The sequence below is a fragment of the Cetorhinus maximus genome, chromosome 8 (assembly GCF_964194155.1).
Source record: "Cetorhinus maximus chromosome 8, sCetMax3.hap1.1, whole genome shotgun sequence".
NCBI lineage: Eukaryota > Metazoa > Chordata > Chondrichthyes > Lamniformes > Cetorhinidae > Cetorhinus > Cetorhinus maximus.
The window spans coordinates 25,022,761-25,044,494 of NC_135886.1; the positions used below are offsets into that span (position 1 = coordinate 25,022,761).

At 42.0% G+C, this 21,734-nt stretch overlaps 1 protein-coding gene across 2 annotated transcripts in view; it reads right to left on the reverse strand.

Moving 5' to 3' along the window:
• The window catches only part of LOC144683255 (copine-8-like), a 742,817-nt gene that overhangs the window by 634,657 nt on the left and 86,426 nt on the right, over window positions 1–21,734 (reverse strand). For both annotated transcript variants that reach the window (XM_078546211.1, XM_078546212.1), the window contains exon 2: window positions 1,206–1,246. In XM_078546211.1, coding sequence (XP_078402337.1) covers window positions 1,206–1,246 — 41 coding nt within the window. The remainder of the gene's footprint in view (window positions 1–1,205; window positions 1,247–21,734) is intronic.

Here is a 21,734-nt window from a genome sequence, read left to right on the forward strand (position 1 = left end):
AGACTTTCTTGCTTTCATTGTTTTAGTCTAAAACATCAGCTTGAGTAAAACTGAAAATACCAATTTGAGTTCACTTCCCAGTTCATTATTGGATCTCTGACAACTAAAGCTTGACTGACAGAATAGATCCTAGCTTGTTAAAGGCTTGCCCTTTATCATGTGTCTTTGTTTCATCCCTGTTCATTGTTAGATAAAACCTCTTAACTCTTCAATTTTCCTTGCTTTTAGGTAAGGAAATTTTTTAAAACTACATTTTATTTGTTGTATAATAAAAGCACAATACTGCGGATGCTGGAAATCTGAAACAAAAACAAAATACTGGAAAAACTCAGCAGGTCTAACAGCATCTGTGGAGAGAAAAACAGAGTTAACATTTCGCATCTGTATGACTCTTCTTCAGAGCTCTGAACAAGAGTCATATGGACTCGAAACGTTAACTCTGTTTTTCTCTCCACAGATGCTGTTAGACCTGCTGAGTTTATTTGTTCTATTTATTTGCTCCTTCGACAGCACCTTCCAAACCCGTGATCTCTACCGCCTAGAAGGACAAGGGCAGCAGATGCATGAGAACACCACCACCACCTGTAAGTTCCCCTCCAAGCCACACACCATCCTGATTTGGAACTATATCGCCATTACTTCACTATTACTGGATCAAAATACTGGGACTCCCTTCCTAACAGTACTGTGGGTGTACCTATACCACATGGACTGCAGCGGATCTGGAAGACAGCTCACCACCAACTTCTCAAGGGCAGCTACGGATGGGCAATAAATGCTGGCCTAGTCAGTGTCGCCCAGGTCCTGTGAACATTTTTTAAAATGTTCTGTTTAGGCAAAGCTTCATTGAATCCCTATGGACCTTTGTACACAAACTGCTGTTTAGCCCACTGAGTTCCTATAGATAACTGAAGTCCTTCAGTTTCAAATAGAGATTGAAGTTGATGTTCTCTATCATATTGTTCTTACACCCTTTCCCCCACTTGTCCAACGCCCTGAATCCCTTTCCTGTTCTGATTTGGCAATGTGTTGAGCAATATGAGCATTCTAATTGAGGGAATCTGTACAAAGTTATTCATCTTTCTTTTAGTTAAAGCCAACTACATGAGTATTACTGAGGGCATAAAATACACTGGTTAAATGTTTGCCGCGTTGATTCCAAAGCAGACTTAAGAATTATGATGCTTAAAATGATCAGTACTCACATGGGTCAGATTTTGAGAATGTATCTTTATCCAAAAGATTCCTGTAGAAAAAAAAATCAAGTTTAGAAAGTTGGATCACAAACTACACAAAAAAACCAGTACCAAAACTACTTACAATTTTATTGAATATGAAATCACTATTCATCATTTTACATAAAACAAAATTATTTAAGCACATTGCAATTCAGCAAAGTATCTTTTGGTTTTTTTGTTTTCCCTCAACATGTTAGCTTTTTCCTCCTGCTTCAATCTTTTAAGTCCCCCTTCACAAATACCATGGTACTTTCCTAAAAGCAAATGGGAGGTCAGCTGATTTGATCTCAGACCCCTGTAATTTTGCTTTTATAATTGGAGGTGCAAAATTGTGACCCAGGTTAGTTCTTCCGCAGAATTTCCTTCCATCTTTGAGGTCACTAAGTGATGACCCTGCCAAGACAGTGTAATCTGGGTTATGAAAAAATATCTTCTTAGGTTAACAGAAGTTCTGAAAAATAGCCTTAAGGTTGGCTGCTCTGTACTTTCTAAACCATTAATAATTGGCATCTTGATAGAGATTGACAGTACCAGTTATTTCATTTTCTCATACTTACAAACAGCTTGCTTTCTGGAAAGTAAAACATGAACTGGGCGTTTTTATGACTACGTGTCCCATCTTTCTAGAACTGTAAATATTAATTTACTAATACATTGTACCACTGCGTTCTAAAGCTTAGCGTATTATTAACCAATTAAACTGTTATATACTGTCAGTTCACAATAACACATTTTATAACTAAGCTATAGATAGCTGCATTTCTTTAATTTAATTGCACCACCCAATTTACCACATATCAGAATGTAATTACAGTACAATTGCACCACAGGTGACGTGACAGTGAAACCTATGAATTAAGCAACAGTGCTTTAAATGTATCAATGCCCAACTCTACAGAAGAAAATGAACAATTGCCTTGAAAGCAATATTTGAGAGAATAAATGTATGCCTCATGCGCCATCACACTTTGAACCCATTTGGAAGTAACTCAACTCACTCAGTTTTATTGCAATATTTAAGGCAGTTGAATACTGATTAAAATTAGGACACTTTCAATGTAATTCATGTTCCATTTTGAATAACGTGAGCAGCAAAATGACCTCTTGTACAAGAGAAAAGTGCATTAGGGCATTCTATTTAATGTATTGTATGCAAGATATAGAAATAGAAGAAAATGAAACCCACTGAATGGAGGCTATAGAATTAGGAAAAAGGAAACCATTCAACTTTCTTTACTTGAAATTAAAATGAATCACTTTCTAAACTGGTAAAATTACATGAACATAATTATGTTAATTCTTCCTTTTAGCATGCCCTCCTTAATTAATAAATATGTGAAGTAGGTGACATCAGGATTACTGAAGATGATTTTTCTGACAGATATGAAATTGATACGTTACACCTTTTTCCTATCAATCCCAATACAATATCAGCTATTATCTTGAGGACGCAATGCCATAAGCACACAACTCAGATCATAACTTTCTACAGGAGTGAAAGTTTACCGACCTGATTCTCAAATCAGTGCGCACATGCCAAAAGGTCAACAGATCAATACTTCAAAATGTCAATGTCACAGCCAGCATCACAGCTATGTTAAAACCCTGTATTAGCTTGGATTATTGATCTGTTTCCTGGATCTTACCTAGATACTGTCAGACATGGGGAAGTTTGCTGATGATTACAGTGTTTAGTTCCATTCGTAATTCCTCGGATAATGAGGCAATTTGTGTCCCTATGCAGCAAAACCTGGACAGCATTGCAGTTTGGGCTGAAAATTGACAATAACATGTGTTATAAGTGCCAGGCAGCTGGGCAATGACCGTCTCCAACAAGAGATGGCCTAATCACCTCCTTTGGTATTCAATGGCATTATCATCCAATTCCTCCACCATCAACATCTTAGGGGGTCACTATTGGCCAGAAACTTAACTGACTGAGGCACTTAATTACTCTAGCTCCAAGAGCAGGCCACTGAGGCTGGGTGTTTCTGCAACTATGACTCACCTGATACCCCAAATGCTTTCCACTACCTATGAGGCACAAGTTAGGAATGTGACAAAATAATCTCATCTTGTCCGGATGAGTGTGGCTACAACAACACTCAAGAAGCTCAACACCATTCAGGCCCACTCAATCGGCACCCCATTGGCCACCTTAAACATTGACTCCCTCCACCACTGGTGCAATTTGGTGCAGATGGTAGTGTGTACCATCTACATGATGCACTGCAGTAATTTGCCAAGACTTCTTTGACAGCATTTCCCAAACTCTTGACCTCTAACATCTAGAAGGATAAGGGCAAAGTTTGCATGGGAACATCACCACCACCAACACCATCACCTTCTAGTCACACACCATCTGACATGGAAATAAATCACTGTTCCTTCATCGTGAGTGTTCCTGGACTTTGACCCAACAACACTATGGGAATACCTTCATCACACACACTGCATCCTTTTAAGAAGGTGACTCGCCACTACCACCTTGGGGCCTGTCCAGTGACATCCACTACCTGTAAATGAATATATTTGCAGGCAAAGTGGTTTGACAACTAAATTTGCATGTGTTGAAAGGTTTTCCCTGCTGCATTAAAGTTATGTTGCTTTAAAGCTGCAATTTTAAGTTTCATCATCAATTAGTGTGCTAAAGGCCTCCTTCAGCTGCATTGCCATCTTATCTATTTATGCAGAAAGTTTTGTGAATTAATTATTCACCCGGAAATATCATTGAGTGCTTTAAAGTCAAGAACAGAATCCATTAGAATTAACACACTCTCCAGAAAATCATCATCCACAAGTTCAGGTTAGCACAATTGCATAAATGTGATATTTCCATTTGCAAACAACTTATGAGTTCTATGAGGACAGTCTAATTTAGGCCAATAAGTCTAAATTTATAGACAGTTCTGGGATGTGTGTAGTTTGGTAGGTCTCATGAAGAGGTTCTGAGTTTGTACAGTTTAACAGTAAGTGTTTATTAACTACTCATAACTATATACATATATACAGTATAAGGTTTAAACTAAGAGCTGTCTCCATTCTTGCCTCTACGCATGTCTCTGTCCAGTACAAGACTGCCCTCTAGATTGAGGTCATGTGTTCCCTTACATTACACTGTTGGCAGTACTGTACACAGTTTCTATGCCAAGCCCTTATGCTACAGTATCCACTAGAAACAAATGGTCAATATGTCTATAATTCAGGTTAATTAGCTTCCATGGCTCAACAAATATTGCACTAAATTGATCAGAACAGTGCCTGGTTCAGTGGAACATAGGAGCAAAGTAGGCCATTCAGCCTATTGAGCCTGCTCTGCCATTCAATACAATCATGGCTGATCGTCCATTTCAATGTCTTTTCCCCACCCTATCCCCATATCCCTTTATGCCATTGGTATTTAGAAATATGTCAATCTCTGCTTTAAACATACTCAATGACTGAGCTTCCACGGCCCTCTGGGGTAGAGAATTCCAAAGAGTCACAACCCTCTGAGTAAAAAACTCCTCCTCATCTCGGTCCTAAGTGGCTTCCCCCTTATTTTGAAATTGTGACCCCTAGTTCTAGACTCCCCAACCTTGGGAAACATCTTACCTGCATCTACCCTGTCTATTCCTTTGAATATCTTGTAAGTTTCCATGAGATCACCTCTCATTCTTCAAAATCCTAGAGAATACAGGCCCATGTTCCCCAATCTCTCTTCATAGGACAGTCCTGCCATCCTGGCAACAAGTCTGGTGAACTTTTGTTGCACTATTTCTATGGCAATAATATCCTTCCTAAGGTAAGGGGACCAAAACTGCACACAGTACTCCAGGTGCAGTCTAACCAGGATTCTATACAATTGAAGCAAGACTTTGTTACTCCTGTACTCAAATCCTCTCACGATAAAGGCTAGCACACCATTAGCCTTCCTAATTACTTGCTGTGAGCTTTCAGTGAGTGGGCAAAATCTTGGCAGATGGAGTTTAATACAGGAAAGTGTGAGGTCATGCATTTTGGTAGGAAGAATCAAAAGGCAGGCTATTAATTAAATGGAGAGAGATTCCAAAAAAATGCAGCACAGAAGGATCTGGGTGTTCTTGTGCATAAGACACAAAAAGTTAGCATGCAGGTGCAGCAAGTAATTAAGAAAGCAAATGGAATTTTGGCCTGTATTGCTAGGGGGTTGGAGTTTTAAAATAGGGAAGTCTTGTTACAACTGTACAGGGTGTTGGTGAGGCCACACCTGGAGTACTGTGTACAGTTTTGGTCCCCGTATTTAAGAAAGGACATATGGCATTAGAAGCAGTTCAAAAAAGATTCACTAGGCTGATTCCTGGGATGAAAGGGTTGACTTATCAAGAATGGCCAAACAGGTTAGGCTTTTATTCATTCGAGTTTAGAAGAATGAGGGGTGATCTTATTGAAATGTACAAGATTCTGAGTGAGCTTGACAGGGTAGATGTTGAGAACATGTTTCCACTAATGGGGGAATCTCAAACTAGGAGACATAGTTACAGAATAAGGGGATAATCATTTAAAACTAAAATGCGAAGGAATTTCTTCTCTGAGGATAGTGAATGTCTGGAACTCTCTTCCCCAGAGAGTTGTGGGGGCTAGATCACTGAAAGTATTTAAAGAGGAGGTAGATAGATTTTTGAAATATCGGAGAGCTGGGGGCTATGAAGACCTGGCACAAAAGAGGAGTTGAGGCCTGAGGCAGATCAGTAATGGTAGGGCAGGCTTGAGGGGCCGAATGGCCTACTCCTGCTCCTATTTCTTATGTTATGTTCAGTGACTTATTGACGAGGACACCCAGGTCCCTTTGTACATCTACACTTTCTAATCTCTCGCAATTTAAGAAATGCTCTGCACATCTTTTCCTCCTACCAAAGTGGGTAGCCTCACATTTTTCCACTTTGTATTTCATCTGCCATCTTCTTGCCCACTCACCAAGTCTGTTCAAATCCCCTTGAAGCCACTTTGCATCTTCCTCACAACACACATTCCAACCTAGCTTTGTGTCAATCGCGAACTTGGAAATATTATATTTGGTCATCCAAATCATTGATATATATTGTGAACAGCTGGGGTCCAAGTACTGATCCTTGCAGTACCCTACTAGTCACAACCTGCCAACATGAGAATGAACCACTTATTCCTACTCCCTGTTTTCTGCCCATTAGCCCATCCTTAATCCGTGCCAGCATATTACCTCCTATCCCATGTGCTTTAATTTTCCTAACCAACCTCCGGTAGTGGACTTCATTAAAAGCCTTCTGAAAATTCAAGTATACTATGTCCACTGGCTCCCCTTTATCAATTCTGTTAGTAACATCCTCAAAAACGCCAACAGGTTCGTCAAACATGATTTCCAATTCATAAATCCATGTTGACTATGCCTAACCAGATTATTATTATCCAAGTGTTCATTTACCATATCCTTTACAACAGATTCTAGCATTTTCCCTACTACTGATGTAAGGCTAACGGGTCTGTAGTGCCCTGATTTCTCTCTCTCTCCCTTCTTAAATAATGGGGTGACATTTGCTACCTTCTAATCTGCAGGGACCATTCCAGAATCTATAAAATTTTGGAAAATGGTCACCAATGCATCCACTATCTCCATAGCTACCTCTTTCAACACCCTGGCATGTAGAATATCAGGTCCCGGGGACTTATCAACTTCTGGGACTTCAATCCCATTAATTTCTTCAATACAACCTTCTTACTATTGCTAATTTTCTTCAGTTCCTCATTCTCCCTAGTCCCTTGGATCTCTAGCTCTGGGAGATTTCCTGTATCTTCCTCAGTGAAGACAGACACAAAGTAACCATTTAGCTTCTCTGTCATTTTTCTATTCCCTATTATGAATTCTCCTGACTCCGCCTATAATGGACCCACATTTGTCCTTGCTAAACGTTTCCTTACGTACCTATAGAAGCTTTTACAGTCTGTTTTATGTATTTTGCTAGTTTACATACATATTCTATTCTCCTTTACTTTATCAGTTTCTTGGTCCTCCTTTGCTTTATTCTAAAATCCTCCCAATTCTCAGGTTTACAACTATTTCTGGCAACTTTATAGGCCTTTTCTTTTAATCTAAGCAATCCTTAACTTCCTTTGTTAGCCACGGTTGACTGACTTTTCTTATTGGGTTCTTGTGCCTTGAAGGAATGTAATGTTTAATTTACAGCATATGTAAATTAAGCTGGTCTCAGCCAATTCAGCAGTAGGGATGATCCAATTCGCCTCGCAGCTCCAGAGTAGGGAGGGGAAAATCACTTTAGATCCCTCCTCTTGATGCATGGACTACAGAATAGGAGCAGGCCTGATTTTAATGCTCCCTGTTGTTCAATAGCCTCTTGATGCTCACTAAGCTCACACAAGAATAATGGATACTTACTTCAGGCACCAAGGGTGACTAGTATGTGTGGAACTATACTGCACTGAGGAGTTAACAACTTCAGGAGAAGTGTCAAGGAGAGATGGTCAGAGAGAAAACTGTCCCACTTCACATACAAATAAGCTCATGGCTTCCCTGAGCAAGATTGCCAATTTGTGTTAAATCAAAGAGAGTTTTATACTGTGGCCCTACATTGTGAGCAATGTTTTAGACTACTCAACCTCTTATGTTCTATCCAACTGGCTTTTGATCAGTTTCACCTCCACTACATTACCACATACCAATTCTCAATAATGATTATCTCTGATATTCTTTCTGATAAAGTTTCTTTTCACCTGTTTGAACAAATATCTCCTTATTCTGTTGTCAGGTTACCTTGGTAAGAACTCTGGATTTACTTCATCTATTTCATTTAGGGCAAGAAATTACCCCGCATAGTGTCACTTGTAGCTTTCAGGATAGTGTCCATTCATAACCTTCAAGCACATGCAGGATACCTCGCCTTCTACTAACAGAATGCAGTGTAGCACTACTCTGCATGTGCCCCACGCACTGTCAGATACTTCCTGTAGCGCCCACCCTTTTATTTTATTTATTCTTTCATGAAGTTTGGGCATTGCTGGCTAGGCCAACATTTAATGCCCATCCCTAATTTCCCTGAAGAAGATGATGGCAAGCTGGTGCCACAGTGATATTAGGGAGGGAATTCCAGGATTTTGATCCAGCGATAATGAAGGAATGGCGATGTCATTCCAAGTCAGGATGGTGTGTGACTTGGAGGGAAACTTGCAGGTGGTGGTGTTCCCATGCACCTGTTGCCCTTGTCCTTCTAGGTGGTAGAATTATGGGCTTGAAAGTTGCTGTTGAAGGAGCCTTGGTGAATTGCTGCAGTGCACCTTGTGGATGGTACACACTGCTGCCAATGTGCATCAGTGGTGGAGGGGGTGAATGCTTAAGGTGATGGATGGGGTACTGACCAAGTGGGCTGCTGTGCCCTGGATGGTGTCGAGCTTTGAGTGCTGTTGGCGCTGCACTCATCTAGGCAAGTGAGAGTGTTTCATCACAGACTTTGGGGAGGCAGGTGAATTGCTCAGCACAGAATTATCAACCTCTGACCTCTCTTGTAGCCACAGTACTTATATGGCTGATCCAGTTCAGTTTCTGGTTAATGGTAACCCAAAGGATGTTTCCTGCATTCTGTTAGTAGAAGGGGAGGTCCCCTGCATGCGCTCGAAGGCTGTGAATGGACACTAGCCTGACTCCAGAATTCCTAATTTGGAGAATGAATGTGAAGGCAACATATTTCTATCTCGCTCCATAGTGCCAGTGCCACTGGGTCTGCAGCACAACAGAGAAATGGAGCAGAAACTTTGGAGAGGGCAACCTCTGCCCCACCCCTTCTATCAACTTGGAGTAAGGCTCCTCCATGCTCCACGAAAGTGATAGGCGGCAGATTGATAGGCCAGTCAATGTACCCAGCATCACTGTGCATGCACATCAGCTCTCTCCTATTTGCTGCCCCTCTGAGTTTCTTATCCGAGTCCTCTATAGCAATACCCAGCTGTCACCTCACCCTCTGGTGAGCTGGTATATGAACCATCCTTTAACCCTGTCTGGCTCCAGGCCACTCATATCCAGAAGACTCACCACATCCTGATCTCAACTGTACATTAACTCCATGATACATGCACTGCCAGTTTCTGAGCTGGTAGCTGCGACTGTCAGATCAAGTAATGGGGCCTCTTCATCACTGCTTTGCTAGGCTTTCTTGCCTCCTCCCAAGGTTGCTATGGCAGGACGAGCAGTAGTTCTCATGTGTCTAAAAGTAGAAACTCAAAGTGGAAATTCGGTGTGAGGGAAAGGAGAGGGGAGAGGGAAAGCACAAAGGCCATGGTCATACTATCAGCAGCTTGTTCAGCATGCCAGATAGAAGGAAGTGGGTGTGCTGTGACTTAAGAAGGTACATAAAGGCAAGAATATACCATCTTTCTCAATCTTCTCATTAACATTAGGTGTCATCACCCCACTGCAGCTGCATCACATTGAGGAGAACCATCTCCTCCATAGCGTTCAGGAGATGCAGGCATCTTTGCCCCCCCAAGGCCACCAGTTTTTTCTGCTTACTTCTATTGTGTTGTTACCTTGTCCTGCAAGAGAGAGGGCAGAAGCTCAGTGGCTGTGTTTGGTGATCTGTCGCCCATAGTTCAACAGCTGGAACTACGTGGAGGCCATGAGACGTGGGTGTGAGGCTTGCAGCATTGATAGGTGTGTGAGAGTCAGGTGCAGTACCTGGATGTTAAATGTGAAACATGAGTGCCAGGTGAGCGATGGGGATGTGGTGCATTAGGCAGGGTGAGAGGCTGGTGGTGTGACTAGCCACATGAGATCATCAGACTTCCTGCAGCACTGCTGAGACACGTTTGGGTTCAGACACTGGGAGTTACCCTCTCTGACCAACAGCTCCCACCCCTTTCTCAGAATGATCCTCAAGGACCTCCTAGCACCCTCACCCCCACCCCCGACAACAAAACTATGGCATCTTTCCTCCTGCTTATACCTGTACCACAAATTTTTGCAACATCACATCCATCACTCTGGAACACTCTGACTGTCCTGGTTTTCTTTGTAACACTGTAACAAATTTACCTTGTAGCAATGTTTTGTGCAGCTCCCTTTCAAGGTGTAGCCTGCCTTTAAGACGAGCAGGCTGGCTGTACTGAACAGTTAACAAACATTGCTGTTCCCACTTGCGCCCTTCCCAAAGCTGCACACAGTGCTGCAGGCAGCTTGCAGCACAGGAGCTGCTCGGACCAATGCTACCCTGATGCAGATGAGGTGGGTGCATGAAAATTTCATGGTGCCCACATCAATCTACATGGATGTGAGCAGGTCACAAACCTCAGCTCCCATGTCCAAAAACCAGGGCAATGAAATTTTTTAACTCTTATGTACTACTATAAGGCCCCCAACAAGATTTAAAAGCCTCCTCTTGAATGCTCCCCTTGTATCTTCGTGATTAGGAATGGATTCAAAAAACAGTCTGAGTGGATCATTCTGCAGTTTAAGAGTGGCATCCTTGGCAGTTGTCTGCTAGGTGACTTGGCAACATAGTTCAGTATTCTGATGCTTTTATTGGCTTGACATGTTAAGTGCAATCTGCTGGCATGGCAAAGTCTCGTTCACCAACACCTTTGGTAAATAATGCACCAAAATATATATGGCACTCATTTTTCTTCCAATATGCAATGTTATATTTATTGGAAACCTCTGTTGGGCGATTAAATCTGTACCTCCATACAGTTTTCTATTTTGTGACGTGAGAACTTGGTATAGTAGTAAATTCGACATAGGCACGATTCTTAATTCCCTTGCATTCCTATACAATTATACAAAAAAGGTGTTAAGCAAAGAAAATGCAAGATCAAATCTGGAAAGCTCTCTACTTTATGTAAACTCAAGCCAGTATTGATAGCAATCAGTTTGCCTCACTGGCAATGGCACAAGTGAACCATAATGTGTATGGTGTTATTTACTGGATGTTAAAATGTACTGATTATTTGAGTTTAAAATCAATTTCACTTTCTTAGTGATAAAAAAATCACAAGCATTTTGGAGTGGAATAAATTTATGTAGTGGCATAATTAGCTAAAATTCATAATTTAAGAAACTGTCAAGTAACAAGTTTTAAACTCCAGTTAAGTTGAATGGTGATCAACTCTTGCTTGAGAAAGAAAATTCTGGGGATGCCAGTCAAGTTTTAGTGTTTCCTTTTATTTCAAGGCATCAAGAGACTGCGCTTTATATTGAAATATTGACATTTTGACCACCCTCAGTTTACAAATCAACATATTTTGCTAATGGAGTCTTAAATATTTATATGTGGATTATATTTCAAAACTCATTCACGGTTGAACTCAAATCCTATAGCTGGTTAGAGCATGATCCCACATGATGATAAGGTAGTGGAATTGATGTCTGACCATTAGAGCTCTCTTTGAATTTCACTTTAATCAAGTCTGATAGTCTAGTAGTTATACCGCTGAGCAGTAACCTAGAGTAATGTGTTCAAAACCCACCAAGGCCAATTTTCCAAACAGTTCCAAACTTGAAAGGCCAATCTATAACACACTATATCACACCAATTCCAACTGAGCGCAGGAAATTTAATGTTTTGAACTACCTTAGGAATATACCAATGTTCAAAAACTGTTCAACTTTCATTGCAATGGTTAACAAAGCCATTTAGTTTTATTACAACCATCTGAACTACTGCCAGCCGTTGATTATCCAATATATAATTATTGACATATTATAATAATGCGTGGATTTATATACACTATCCAAAGGATAGTGCTCTTGGTGGAGGGAGTTGTATAGTTCAGAGAAATAAGTAACTATTATTATTGTCAGTTGCATAATACTCTACTTAATTGCAGCTTGAGTTTGAATGAAATGTCATCGGCTTGAAATATTGGGTGGAATCGTCCTGGATTGCCACTAAGTGTGGCAGCAGATGGGAAAATCTATGTTTTACCCGCCGGCCGCAATGGCAGCTTCTCACGCTGTATCATCTCAATCCCGCTGCATGAATTCTACATTCTCAGGAAATACGCCGTTTCGATGGTGGGCAGGCTCTCATTCACCCACCACGCCATCACTCGCCATTTCATCATGCTGGGCATCATATTTGAAGTGCAGCCACGTGCACACCTCAGTGCTCCCAGCCCAGGCCTGCTGCAAAGAAGATAAGGCCTCGAAAGGCAAGAAGACTGCAGCTCCCTGGATTAATGACATGCCCCACGAGCGCGTTCTTGACACCATGGAGGCCGGCCGTGATGCCCTCCATTCCCACTCCGGCTGCAGGAGGGCCAACAAAATCACCAGTCCATCTTGGGAGGCCATGGCAGCAGTGGTCAGCGCCAACACCCTGCAAATGGGGACAGCCACCAAGTGCCGGAAAAGGATCTCCATTCTGCCAGGTTAAGTCGCTCTTCTCATCACTCTCAACCCACGCAGTCACAAACCCATCACACATTCACAGGGATCTCACACACTGTGGAGCCCTGAAAAGAGGCACTGATGTAAAAATTGAGCGCCGCAGTCACTTTCACGGCCAAGGGCAGTGGATGCCCTCCATCTCCCCGTGGCACCAAATCCTGCAGCAGCCGGCAGATGTGACCGACCAGTTGTCTAGACATGTGCAGTCTTCGGCGACACTGGTTCTTAGTCATCTGCAGGAATGAAAGGCGGTGTCTATAGACCCTGGGTCTAGCTAGGTTCCGACCATAGATGGCTCACTTGGCTCTTCAGCAGCACGTGCTAGAGCCCCAACCGCCCCCTCTTACTGAAGGTGCTGCTCCTCCCTCTGTGTGGCCAGACGCCTCAGTCTGTCGTCTTCGTTCTCTGTATGCCACGAGGCATACAGCTAATTCACCAGGCTCCATGCTCCTGATGTACTCCTCCTACAGGATGTAAGAGAGAGACACGTGAGTTAGCATAGGTATTCTAAGAACCTCTCTTGATGAAGTCTGAAAGCCCCTTAACGCATCCTGGAGAGTGCGGACCACCACTTGGATGGCCAGAGTTTAGTGCACTGCATGGCTGCCCAAAACCCACCCTCCTCTGCCCCACTACACCCGACCGATTGCCGGCAGCTTTGCCCATTGGACTGCATGCTGTGCTCTCAGCTCAGGCACAGGCATTATCCTAACCCACACCGCAAGGCTGCACTGTTAACTTGAACCATGGGAAAGACTGGTCCAAACTGGAATGTGACTTTGCAATGGGCTGTGAGCACCTCCACCAGTGATTGCTCCACAGCCAGCTTTAGCAAGGAGATTGTACAACAAGCCCAGTCGTCCAACTATTCTGCAGTCCACTAAAACGCTCATTAGTTTGCAGTCTGTGCCCAAGGGGTGAAAAGCTCTCAAGCACTTGGTGGCACTTTCATGCCCCTGCATTGCTTGAGTGGGCAGATAAGCTAGAGGCCCAACTCCAAGCATGTCAATGTGGCTGCATCTGAACTGTCTCAACTGCAGAGGAATGGTCACTTTATACAAGGTTTCCCTGATGCATGGCCGCTCCCCCCACCAATGCTTGTGCATTACCATCAACTGCATGGCAGCCCTTGCCTGACCGCACCCCCCCACCCACCAACTTGCCTCAATCGCAGGACAGCCCTTGCCCACTCCCCTAAGGCGCCATGACTGCTGTTCAGACCTTACACCCTGCCCAAGTCGCCTCCACCTTGAAGTCCAACAGGCGACCCTGGCGGGCGCTGCGCAGCCTTACTGAGCACTCACCTCTGAGTTCCTCTCAAAGTGCAGCCCACCAAGTGCACGCCTTGTATATGCTGTTGTGAAACACGTCAGCATGATTCCGACAATCCAGCGTGGGGGGGATGATTGCGGCGGGCTGGGCTTATAATGAGATGCAGATGTATTACAATGAGGTTCCTGACATCCGATGGTAGGAAACGCAGCCCGCCATTGATGGGCAGAGTAGGCGATTGCAAACTGGTTTCACGATGTTGTGAAACCGATTTTTGGCCTTCCCGCCATATTTTCCACTAACACAACTGAACACTCCCGGCACCAGCGAGTATGGAAAATTCCACCCACTGACTCTCTCACTCTCTCCACAAATGCTGCCAGACCTACTGAGTATTCGAATTCCAGTAACCATAGTATTTTGCTTTGAGTGCTGTCAGTTCAGCTAAATCATTGAAGTTTTCCTCTTTGCAATGGTTGATCATGAAGGGTGATTAATTGATCTCAGTAATGCATTCAGTACCCAGATGTTTGCACTTGTGACTCAATTCCAGATATTCAGCGGTGGAGAAGCTGCTGGAATTATTTGGGATAGAATTAGTAGTCAGCATGGAAAAATGTGCATTGATTTGAAAGAGCCAGCATGGATTTCTAAAGGGAAAATCATGTTTAACTAACTTGGAGCTTTTTGAAAAGGTTAACAGAGAGTGTAGATGAGGGTAATGCTGTTAATGTAGTGTACATGGACTTTCAAAAGGCATTCGATACAGAAACGCATGACAGACTTGTGAGAAAAGTTATTGCTCATGGAATAAAAGGGACAGTAGCAAAACGGATACAAAATTGGCTGAGTAATAGGAAACTGAGAGTAATGGTCAATGGATATTTTTCGGGCTGAAGGAAGGTTTGTAGTGGAGTTTCCTGGGTTTGGGGTTGGGACCCTTGCTTTTTCTGATATGTATAAATGAATTAGATCTTGGTGTGCAGGGCATAATTTCAAAGTTTGTGGATGATACGAAACTTGGAAGCATTGTAAACTGTGAGGAGGACAGTATAGAACTTTAAAGGACATGGACAAGTTGGTGGAGTGGATAGATAGGTGGCAGATGAAGTTCATTGCAGAGCATTGTGAGTTGATACATTTTGGTAGGAAGAACATGGAGATACAATATAAAATAAGGGGAACAATTCTTAAGGGGGTGCAGGAGCAGAGTGACCTGGGTGTCTATGTGCATAGATCATTGAAGGTGCAGAATAAATGAGAGAACAGTTAATAAAGCATACAGCGTCCTGGGCTTTATTAATAGGGGCATAAGGTACAAGAGCAAGGTGGTTATGCTGACCTTATATAAGACACTAGTTAGACCTCAGCTGGAGTATTATGTACAATTCTGGGTGGCACACTCTCAGAAGGATGTGAACGCATTGAAGAGAGTGCAAAAAAGGTTTACAAGAATGGTTCCAGGGATGAGAAACTTCAGTTATGAAGATAGATTGGAGAGGTTGGGAATGTTCTCCTTGGAGAGGAGAAGGCTAAGAGGAGATTTGATGGAGGTGTTCAAAATCATGAGGGGATTGGATAGAGTAGATTGGAAGAAACTGTTCCCGCTCATAAAAGAATTGAGAACGAGAGGGCACAGATTTAAAGTGATTTGCAAAAGAAGCAAATGCGATGTGAGAAAAAACTTTTTAACTCAGCGAATGGTTTGAGTCTGACTTGCACTGCCTGGAAGTGTGATGGAGGCAGGTTCAATCGAGGCATTCAAGAGGGCATTAGATGATTATTTAAATAGGAACAATGGCCAGAATCCTACACTGATTGTGCAGGAGCGCACCTGACCCGACAGCGTGTGAAATCGCATCAGAAGGCATCGGGTGTGCATCCTGACATCATCGCACACTTGCACGATATTTCACTCAGCAGGCGTGTGCGGCAGTCAGAAGCGTGCCTGTTGACAATTAAGCAGGCAATTAAGCCCATTAAGGAAGCACTGAAATCAATTTTATGTGACTCGTCCACTTTTACAGTTGGCGGACGGGCCAATCAGCCAGGTGGCCTTTATGTTTTTGCTGAAATCTCGATCAAGGGCGGGATGAAATGTCCGGGGTGATAATAAAACAAGATATCTGGGGACTGTTGTCTTTTGAGTTCTGTCAGGTGCATGAATGTGCTGAATAGACACAGTTTGGTGCATTTTTTTCTTGCTATTCAATCTGTCCAAGTCTGCAGCTCCCTGAGGCAGTGCTGCAGCAGCTGTCTGCCTTCAGGGAGGTCGCTACAAGCGGCCGCCCGCACCCTCGCTTTTGTTGGCGCCTGCCCTCTTCAGCCCCCACCCCGGCAGCACTGAGGCTTTCTCAGCACACGTTTCATGCTGGCTGGCCGTTAATTGGCCCGCCAGCGTGAAATTGCATTCAGGGGCCAATCGTGGGCGGATTTGCATTTTGCGCCTGCTTCCGGGCCCACCGATTGCGTGCGCTCAATAAACGTAAGATTCAGGCCAATGTGCAAGGGTAGGGGGAAAAGGCAGGAGAATGGGACTAAGTCATAGGCCAGAATTTTACCTTTGGTGTGCGGGCGCATACCCGACACGCCCAAACGTAATGACACGCGATGACGACGAGGGAAAAATTCAGGCCATAATGTTCATCTGGAGAGCTGGTGCAGACACAATGGGCCGAGTGGCCTCCTTCTGCACTGTAACAATTCTGTGATTCTGTGATAAATTTGCTTTGACACTCCAGCTGAGATATGCTAACTTTATACCTGCTACGGAGAGCTCTGAGTAAATCCATGTAAAAACCAAAGTATCAGGTGAACAGCCCAATTCTGCATGGTTCTGGCCATCTGATCCTACTGTCGTAGGAATCGCAGAGCAATCCGGGCAGGGTAAAATCAGCAATCAGAAATTTAAACTTCCCCCGTTAAGTACCGCAGATGTGTGCACATCGGAACTTCAGGGTCCGATGCACATCAGTGACATAAGCTGCATCGAAGGCCTCGCCCCATATCGGATGATTTGGGCCATTATCAGTTTAGTCATGCAACAGAAGCTATAATTGCTGTGGCCCTGAAATGCTGCAGTACACAAAGTCAATCAATAATTTTAAATTGAACAGTATATCCTGTTCTTCCTGTGGGAATCTGGAACTAAGTTGAGTGTTAAAGTCCTAAAGATTTGTTAATCATCATAATTAAGACAATATCATAGAGGTATAGGATGGCAAGATTGGCACCTCGTGGCAGGCTCAGATAGTTGGCCATTTTCTTTACCCTTCTGCTCAAACGTTTTTGTTTGTGAGAGAGAAAGAGAGAGGAGACTACCTATCGGAATGAGACCACTTTGAATTTGGTCCTTTTCAGGGCTGGAGAGATTGATTGGCATTCAAGGAACTCAAATCTCATCCTTAAGAACATACTTACGTTGTTAATTACCAGTATCTAACATCCTGCAGTGAATTTGATGCACATTTAACATGCAAATATAGTAACTTCACAGTATTGTCAGTGAGGCCAAGTGCAAGCTGCCATTTTAGCAAGGCTATGGTTGAGCAGTGCAAACTGTCCATGGTAATTCATGAACTATCTATTCCTCACCACAAGTTGCTGGACAATTTCCACATTAAAAATGGCATAGATTCAAAATAATTTTTTATTATGGGAGCAAGTTCTGGGCCAATATATTAACCCTATATTATTATTTATTATATATTTCACATAAATCATAATTTAGAAGGTCAATTTAATATAGGATGAAGAAAGCAAATTCATGGTTCATGCGGCGGAGACACTATTGAAGATTAACTTCAAAAATTTTAGATCAAATATTTCCATTCAATGATGTCAGCTTCTGCTCTTGTGATACGATTTCAAACAATCTCACATTAAAAACACATCTAAAACAGTGTTTTTGAATTGCTGAACTACAAATAGCTGTCCTCTAATAGAATATCAACTCTATTATACAAGGTATATTAGGATAACTTCTATAACCACTTGGTTTTTCAGCAAGCATTAGAAAAAAATGTTGACAACTTTGGTCTCTAATATAATGAAGAGAAAAGTCATTTGAATGTTTTAATTAATTTCATCTCACAAAACATCTTAAATTAAATGCACTTTACAAACACTTCTGTCTATAAATTTGTGTGTGCACTCAGTAGAGATAAGTGAATGACTAATTTACCAAAAAAAGGTACTGAATAGAGCAGGCTTTCCATATCTCTAAGTAACTAATATTAGATTTAGTCTTGGACACTCAAGAGACTGAATGCAACCTTGTTCCAAAGTGTATATATTTTATTAGTTATAAATAGAGCTACAAGAAGTTAAGATGTAAAATTAAAAATGGTACAGATTAACATGGCAAATTAAATTTTGAGAATATAACCTGTTTATCTACAAGGTTTTGAGGTGACCAAACTCGATTTGCCTTGCAATTATCTGAGTATGTCCATTCTACTCCAAAAAAATGTTCTAACATTTCATGCTTTAAGTCCTGCTTATACACATTAATCGCTCATTCCATCATGGAATCTTAAGTCTGCTTTCAGGCCAGTAGGTCAATCAGTTTCAATGTCCCCACGCCAAGCTGCCATCTGCCAATTTCCACAATAAGCAAAAACTATTACTTTTTCTATGCCATGATCCCATAAATATTTTCTCTTCAAGCTTATTTGAATATCAATCAAAATCTGACGTGAACCAGCACACTTGGGCTGTGTTTTAAAATATAACCTTTTCAAAAAAAAAAATGCCTTATTGTTGTATTGTTATATTATTTGGAAAGAAATAAGAACTAATTGTTAAGAGAATATAATACACCCAGGGTGCCACATTTACTGCTGCACTCCAGTCAGGTGCTGAGCAACAATGTGTCAGTCCACTAGCCACATGGAGAACTGCAAGAAATATACTTGATGAAGCTTCAACATTTTTGAGTCCAGAGGTGTAATTATTTCAAACTTCTGAGAACCAGAAGACATGACACTTGTTATAATTAAATGTGGCAACTTGGCAAAGCTTGATTAATACAGGTAAAAATGGATTTATCACAAATAAAACAGTTTAAGATCAAAATGTCAATTTACCAACTGTGAGTAACTAAATTTTATAATTCCTGAAAATGATTTTCGGAAAATATACGCAACTATTTTACAGTTATATTTGCCCAGATCACCGGGGTCTGGATTGTTGGAGACTGGACATATGACCCAAGATTCCCGTTGGGACCCGTGGAAATCCTGACACGCTGACCCCCATGGGAATTGCCCAGGAAATTTGAACCTCCAATGGACAATTCCCCAGCTCCCCAGGACCCTCTGCGAATGTCTCCAACTCTGAATTAGAGTCGGAGACATTGAACAGTTCCACTGTAACTTACCTGGGTAGTTACCCAGAAAATGTTAGATAGAAAAATCCTAATCTAACTCCTGGTTAATTACAGAACTGACCCCACAATCACTCACACTGAACCACACTCCCCGTCCCCCCCGCCCTCACCACCGATCCCCCCCACTACGACCGGACAGCCCCCCACCTCCTGACTAACACCCCGAATCCCTGTCTACGCCCCTGACATCCCCCAACACACGGATGGGCAAATCGGCTAGGCAGACTTTGCATTTTTCATGAAACTCATCCAAAGGCGGGGTGAGATTTCCATTATTAAATTTTTAAAAATCTATGGAAAGCATTTTTATCATGTACACGTTTCAGGTGACCGATTGTGATGCTTGCACATGTTTTTCCTTATTTTACAAACTTTATTTAACTGTTTTAAAGTCTTCAGCTCCCTGAGGCAGCTCTCTGCCTTCAGGGAGCTTTTATTCAGTGCTTGCACTTACATCAACGCCCACCCTCCTCCCACCACCATCCCAGCACCACTGAGCATTTCAATGTGTACTTCATGCTGGCTGGCTGTTAATTGGCCAGCCAGTGTGAAATCGCGGTCGGGGGCCGATCACGGTCAGCGGCCCATTCCCCGGCCGATCCCAGGCCCGCTGATCGCGCCTGCCTACTGACCTAAAAATGCTGCCCTAGGTTTGAAATGCTAAATATGTAAACATGGCTGAAGGCTTAGAATGTAAGGTATGGGGAATTTGCATTTTTTTTTGGATAAATTAGGGCAGTTTGAATTTCAAAGAGATGGTAGGATGTTTACATCTCGCCAGAGAAACTAGGCTAAGCAGTGTGTTTATTTTTCCCAAAGGCTCCTGACAATATTAGCACCATGAAAAGATTTATGTTATGCAAAAGGTAAAATTCCAAAGATATATGGGAACAATGGAATTTACATTAAAAGGGAGAACATGTATAAAAGGAGAATGAGGCTATGTATCAGGGAAAGCATTGTAAGATCTACCAGAAGTGAGAGAAGCTTCCAGTATTTGTGCACTTAAGCCTGTTGTCTACAGAAATCAAAGCTGGGAAAAGCCACTTTGAATTTTACTGTCCAGGGTATTGTGTTGACTTGCCTGGATCTGTTTAAAATCTATTTTTTTTTTTACTGTTGCCTTAAAAAGGGTGTAAGTGGAAGCCGGATTAATTAGGGGTTTTAGGAGCTATTATAGTAGTAATTTGTAGACCTATGTGCTTGAAATCTTTTCTGTTGTTAATAAATGTTCAATTTAGTTTTCTAAAAAAAATCTCAAGTCCTGGTGGACTTATTACTACTGAATTCAGGACAGGCATTTCGAAATAAACACAAATTGCAAAATCATTGTGATAGTGGGATCAAGTTTCCCTCATGAACTCGATCTGCCTGGCCCACATCATCTGCCACGTCATAACACCCAACTAAAAAAGGTTATGCAATCTTCAGACAATGCCCTTTGATGCTTTCTTCACATGGTTAACAATTACACAGCAGGTTTCAGGAAATGTTTTTGCTTACAAACTAAAGTTCAACTTGTGTGTTCATACTCTGGCACACTTGCTTCTCTCATGTTCTGACTACATCTAAATTAACTCTGAATATTAGAAATGATTTACTTCTAGCAAAATTGACTCTAATGCCACTCACATCACAATAATCAATGTTCTCAGAGCTTGTCCCGCTCTATAACTACAGTTCACTAGTGATGAAGCAGTAACACTTCCACAGTATTTTCAAAGTTACAGTGGCAGAGTGGATGCAGCTAAGGAAATTTCCTGGTGTAACTTTGGAAACATTTACATATATAGTATGGCTATCACATGAGCAGAAAATGTAGAGGAACCACATATCATTCATATAGTTCCTAGCCGTAAGTGAGATGCTAACAAAATGAACATTGGTATTTCTTCCAAAATAAGTGAAGTTTACCTGGTTAACATCAGTTTATATAAGTATAATGGTTCATGCATATGAGAAATATTCAGCTTGAAATAGGTAAAGGAATAGGCTAGTGCTTAAGGTTTTGTTTGCCTAGAAACTAAGCTAATGGAATAATCATTCTTAGATGATGAAAGTTGTAGCTCACCCAAAAAGGGGGCACAGTCAAATGAGGCCTGTGCAATAGTGGGGGAGCAAATGAGTAGGCACTTAAAAAGTGTCAGAATTTTCAGTTTACTTTCCCTAATTAAGATACTTGCTGAAATGTGAAAGTTAAACAATGTGTGGAAGTAGAAAAAGTTATTTTAGTGAGTCACTTAATGGATCAATAGTCCACTACGGAATTAGACCAGCTAGACCGGATAGTCATTACAATCAGCTTGTTAGCAGACCTTATGAATAGATCTGAGCATAAACAACCGATAACAGGCAAATACGAACAATGAAGCCCCTGAGAATTAGTTTGAAGGCTAGAGCGTAAAGAGTCAGTGGAGTTATGATCATGGGAAACAGCATAGGATGAGTT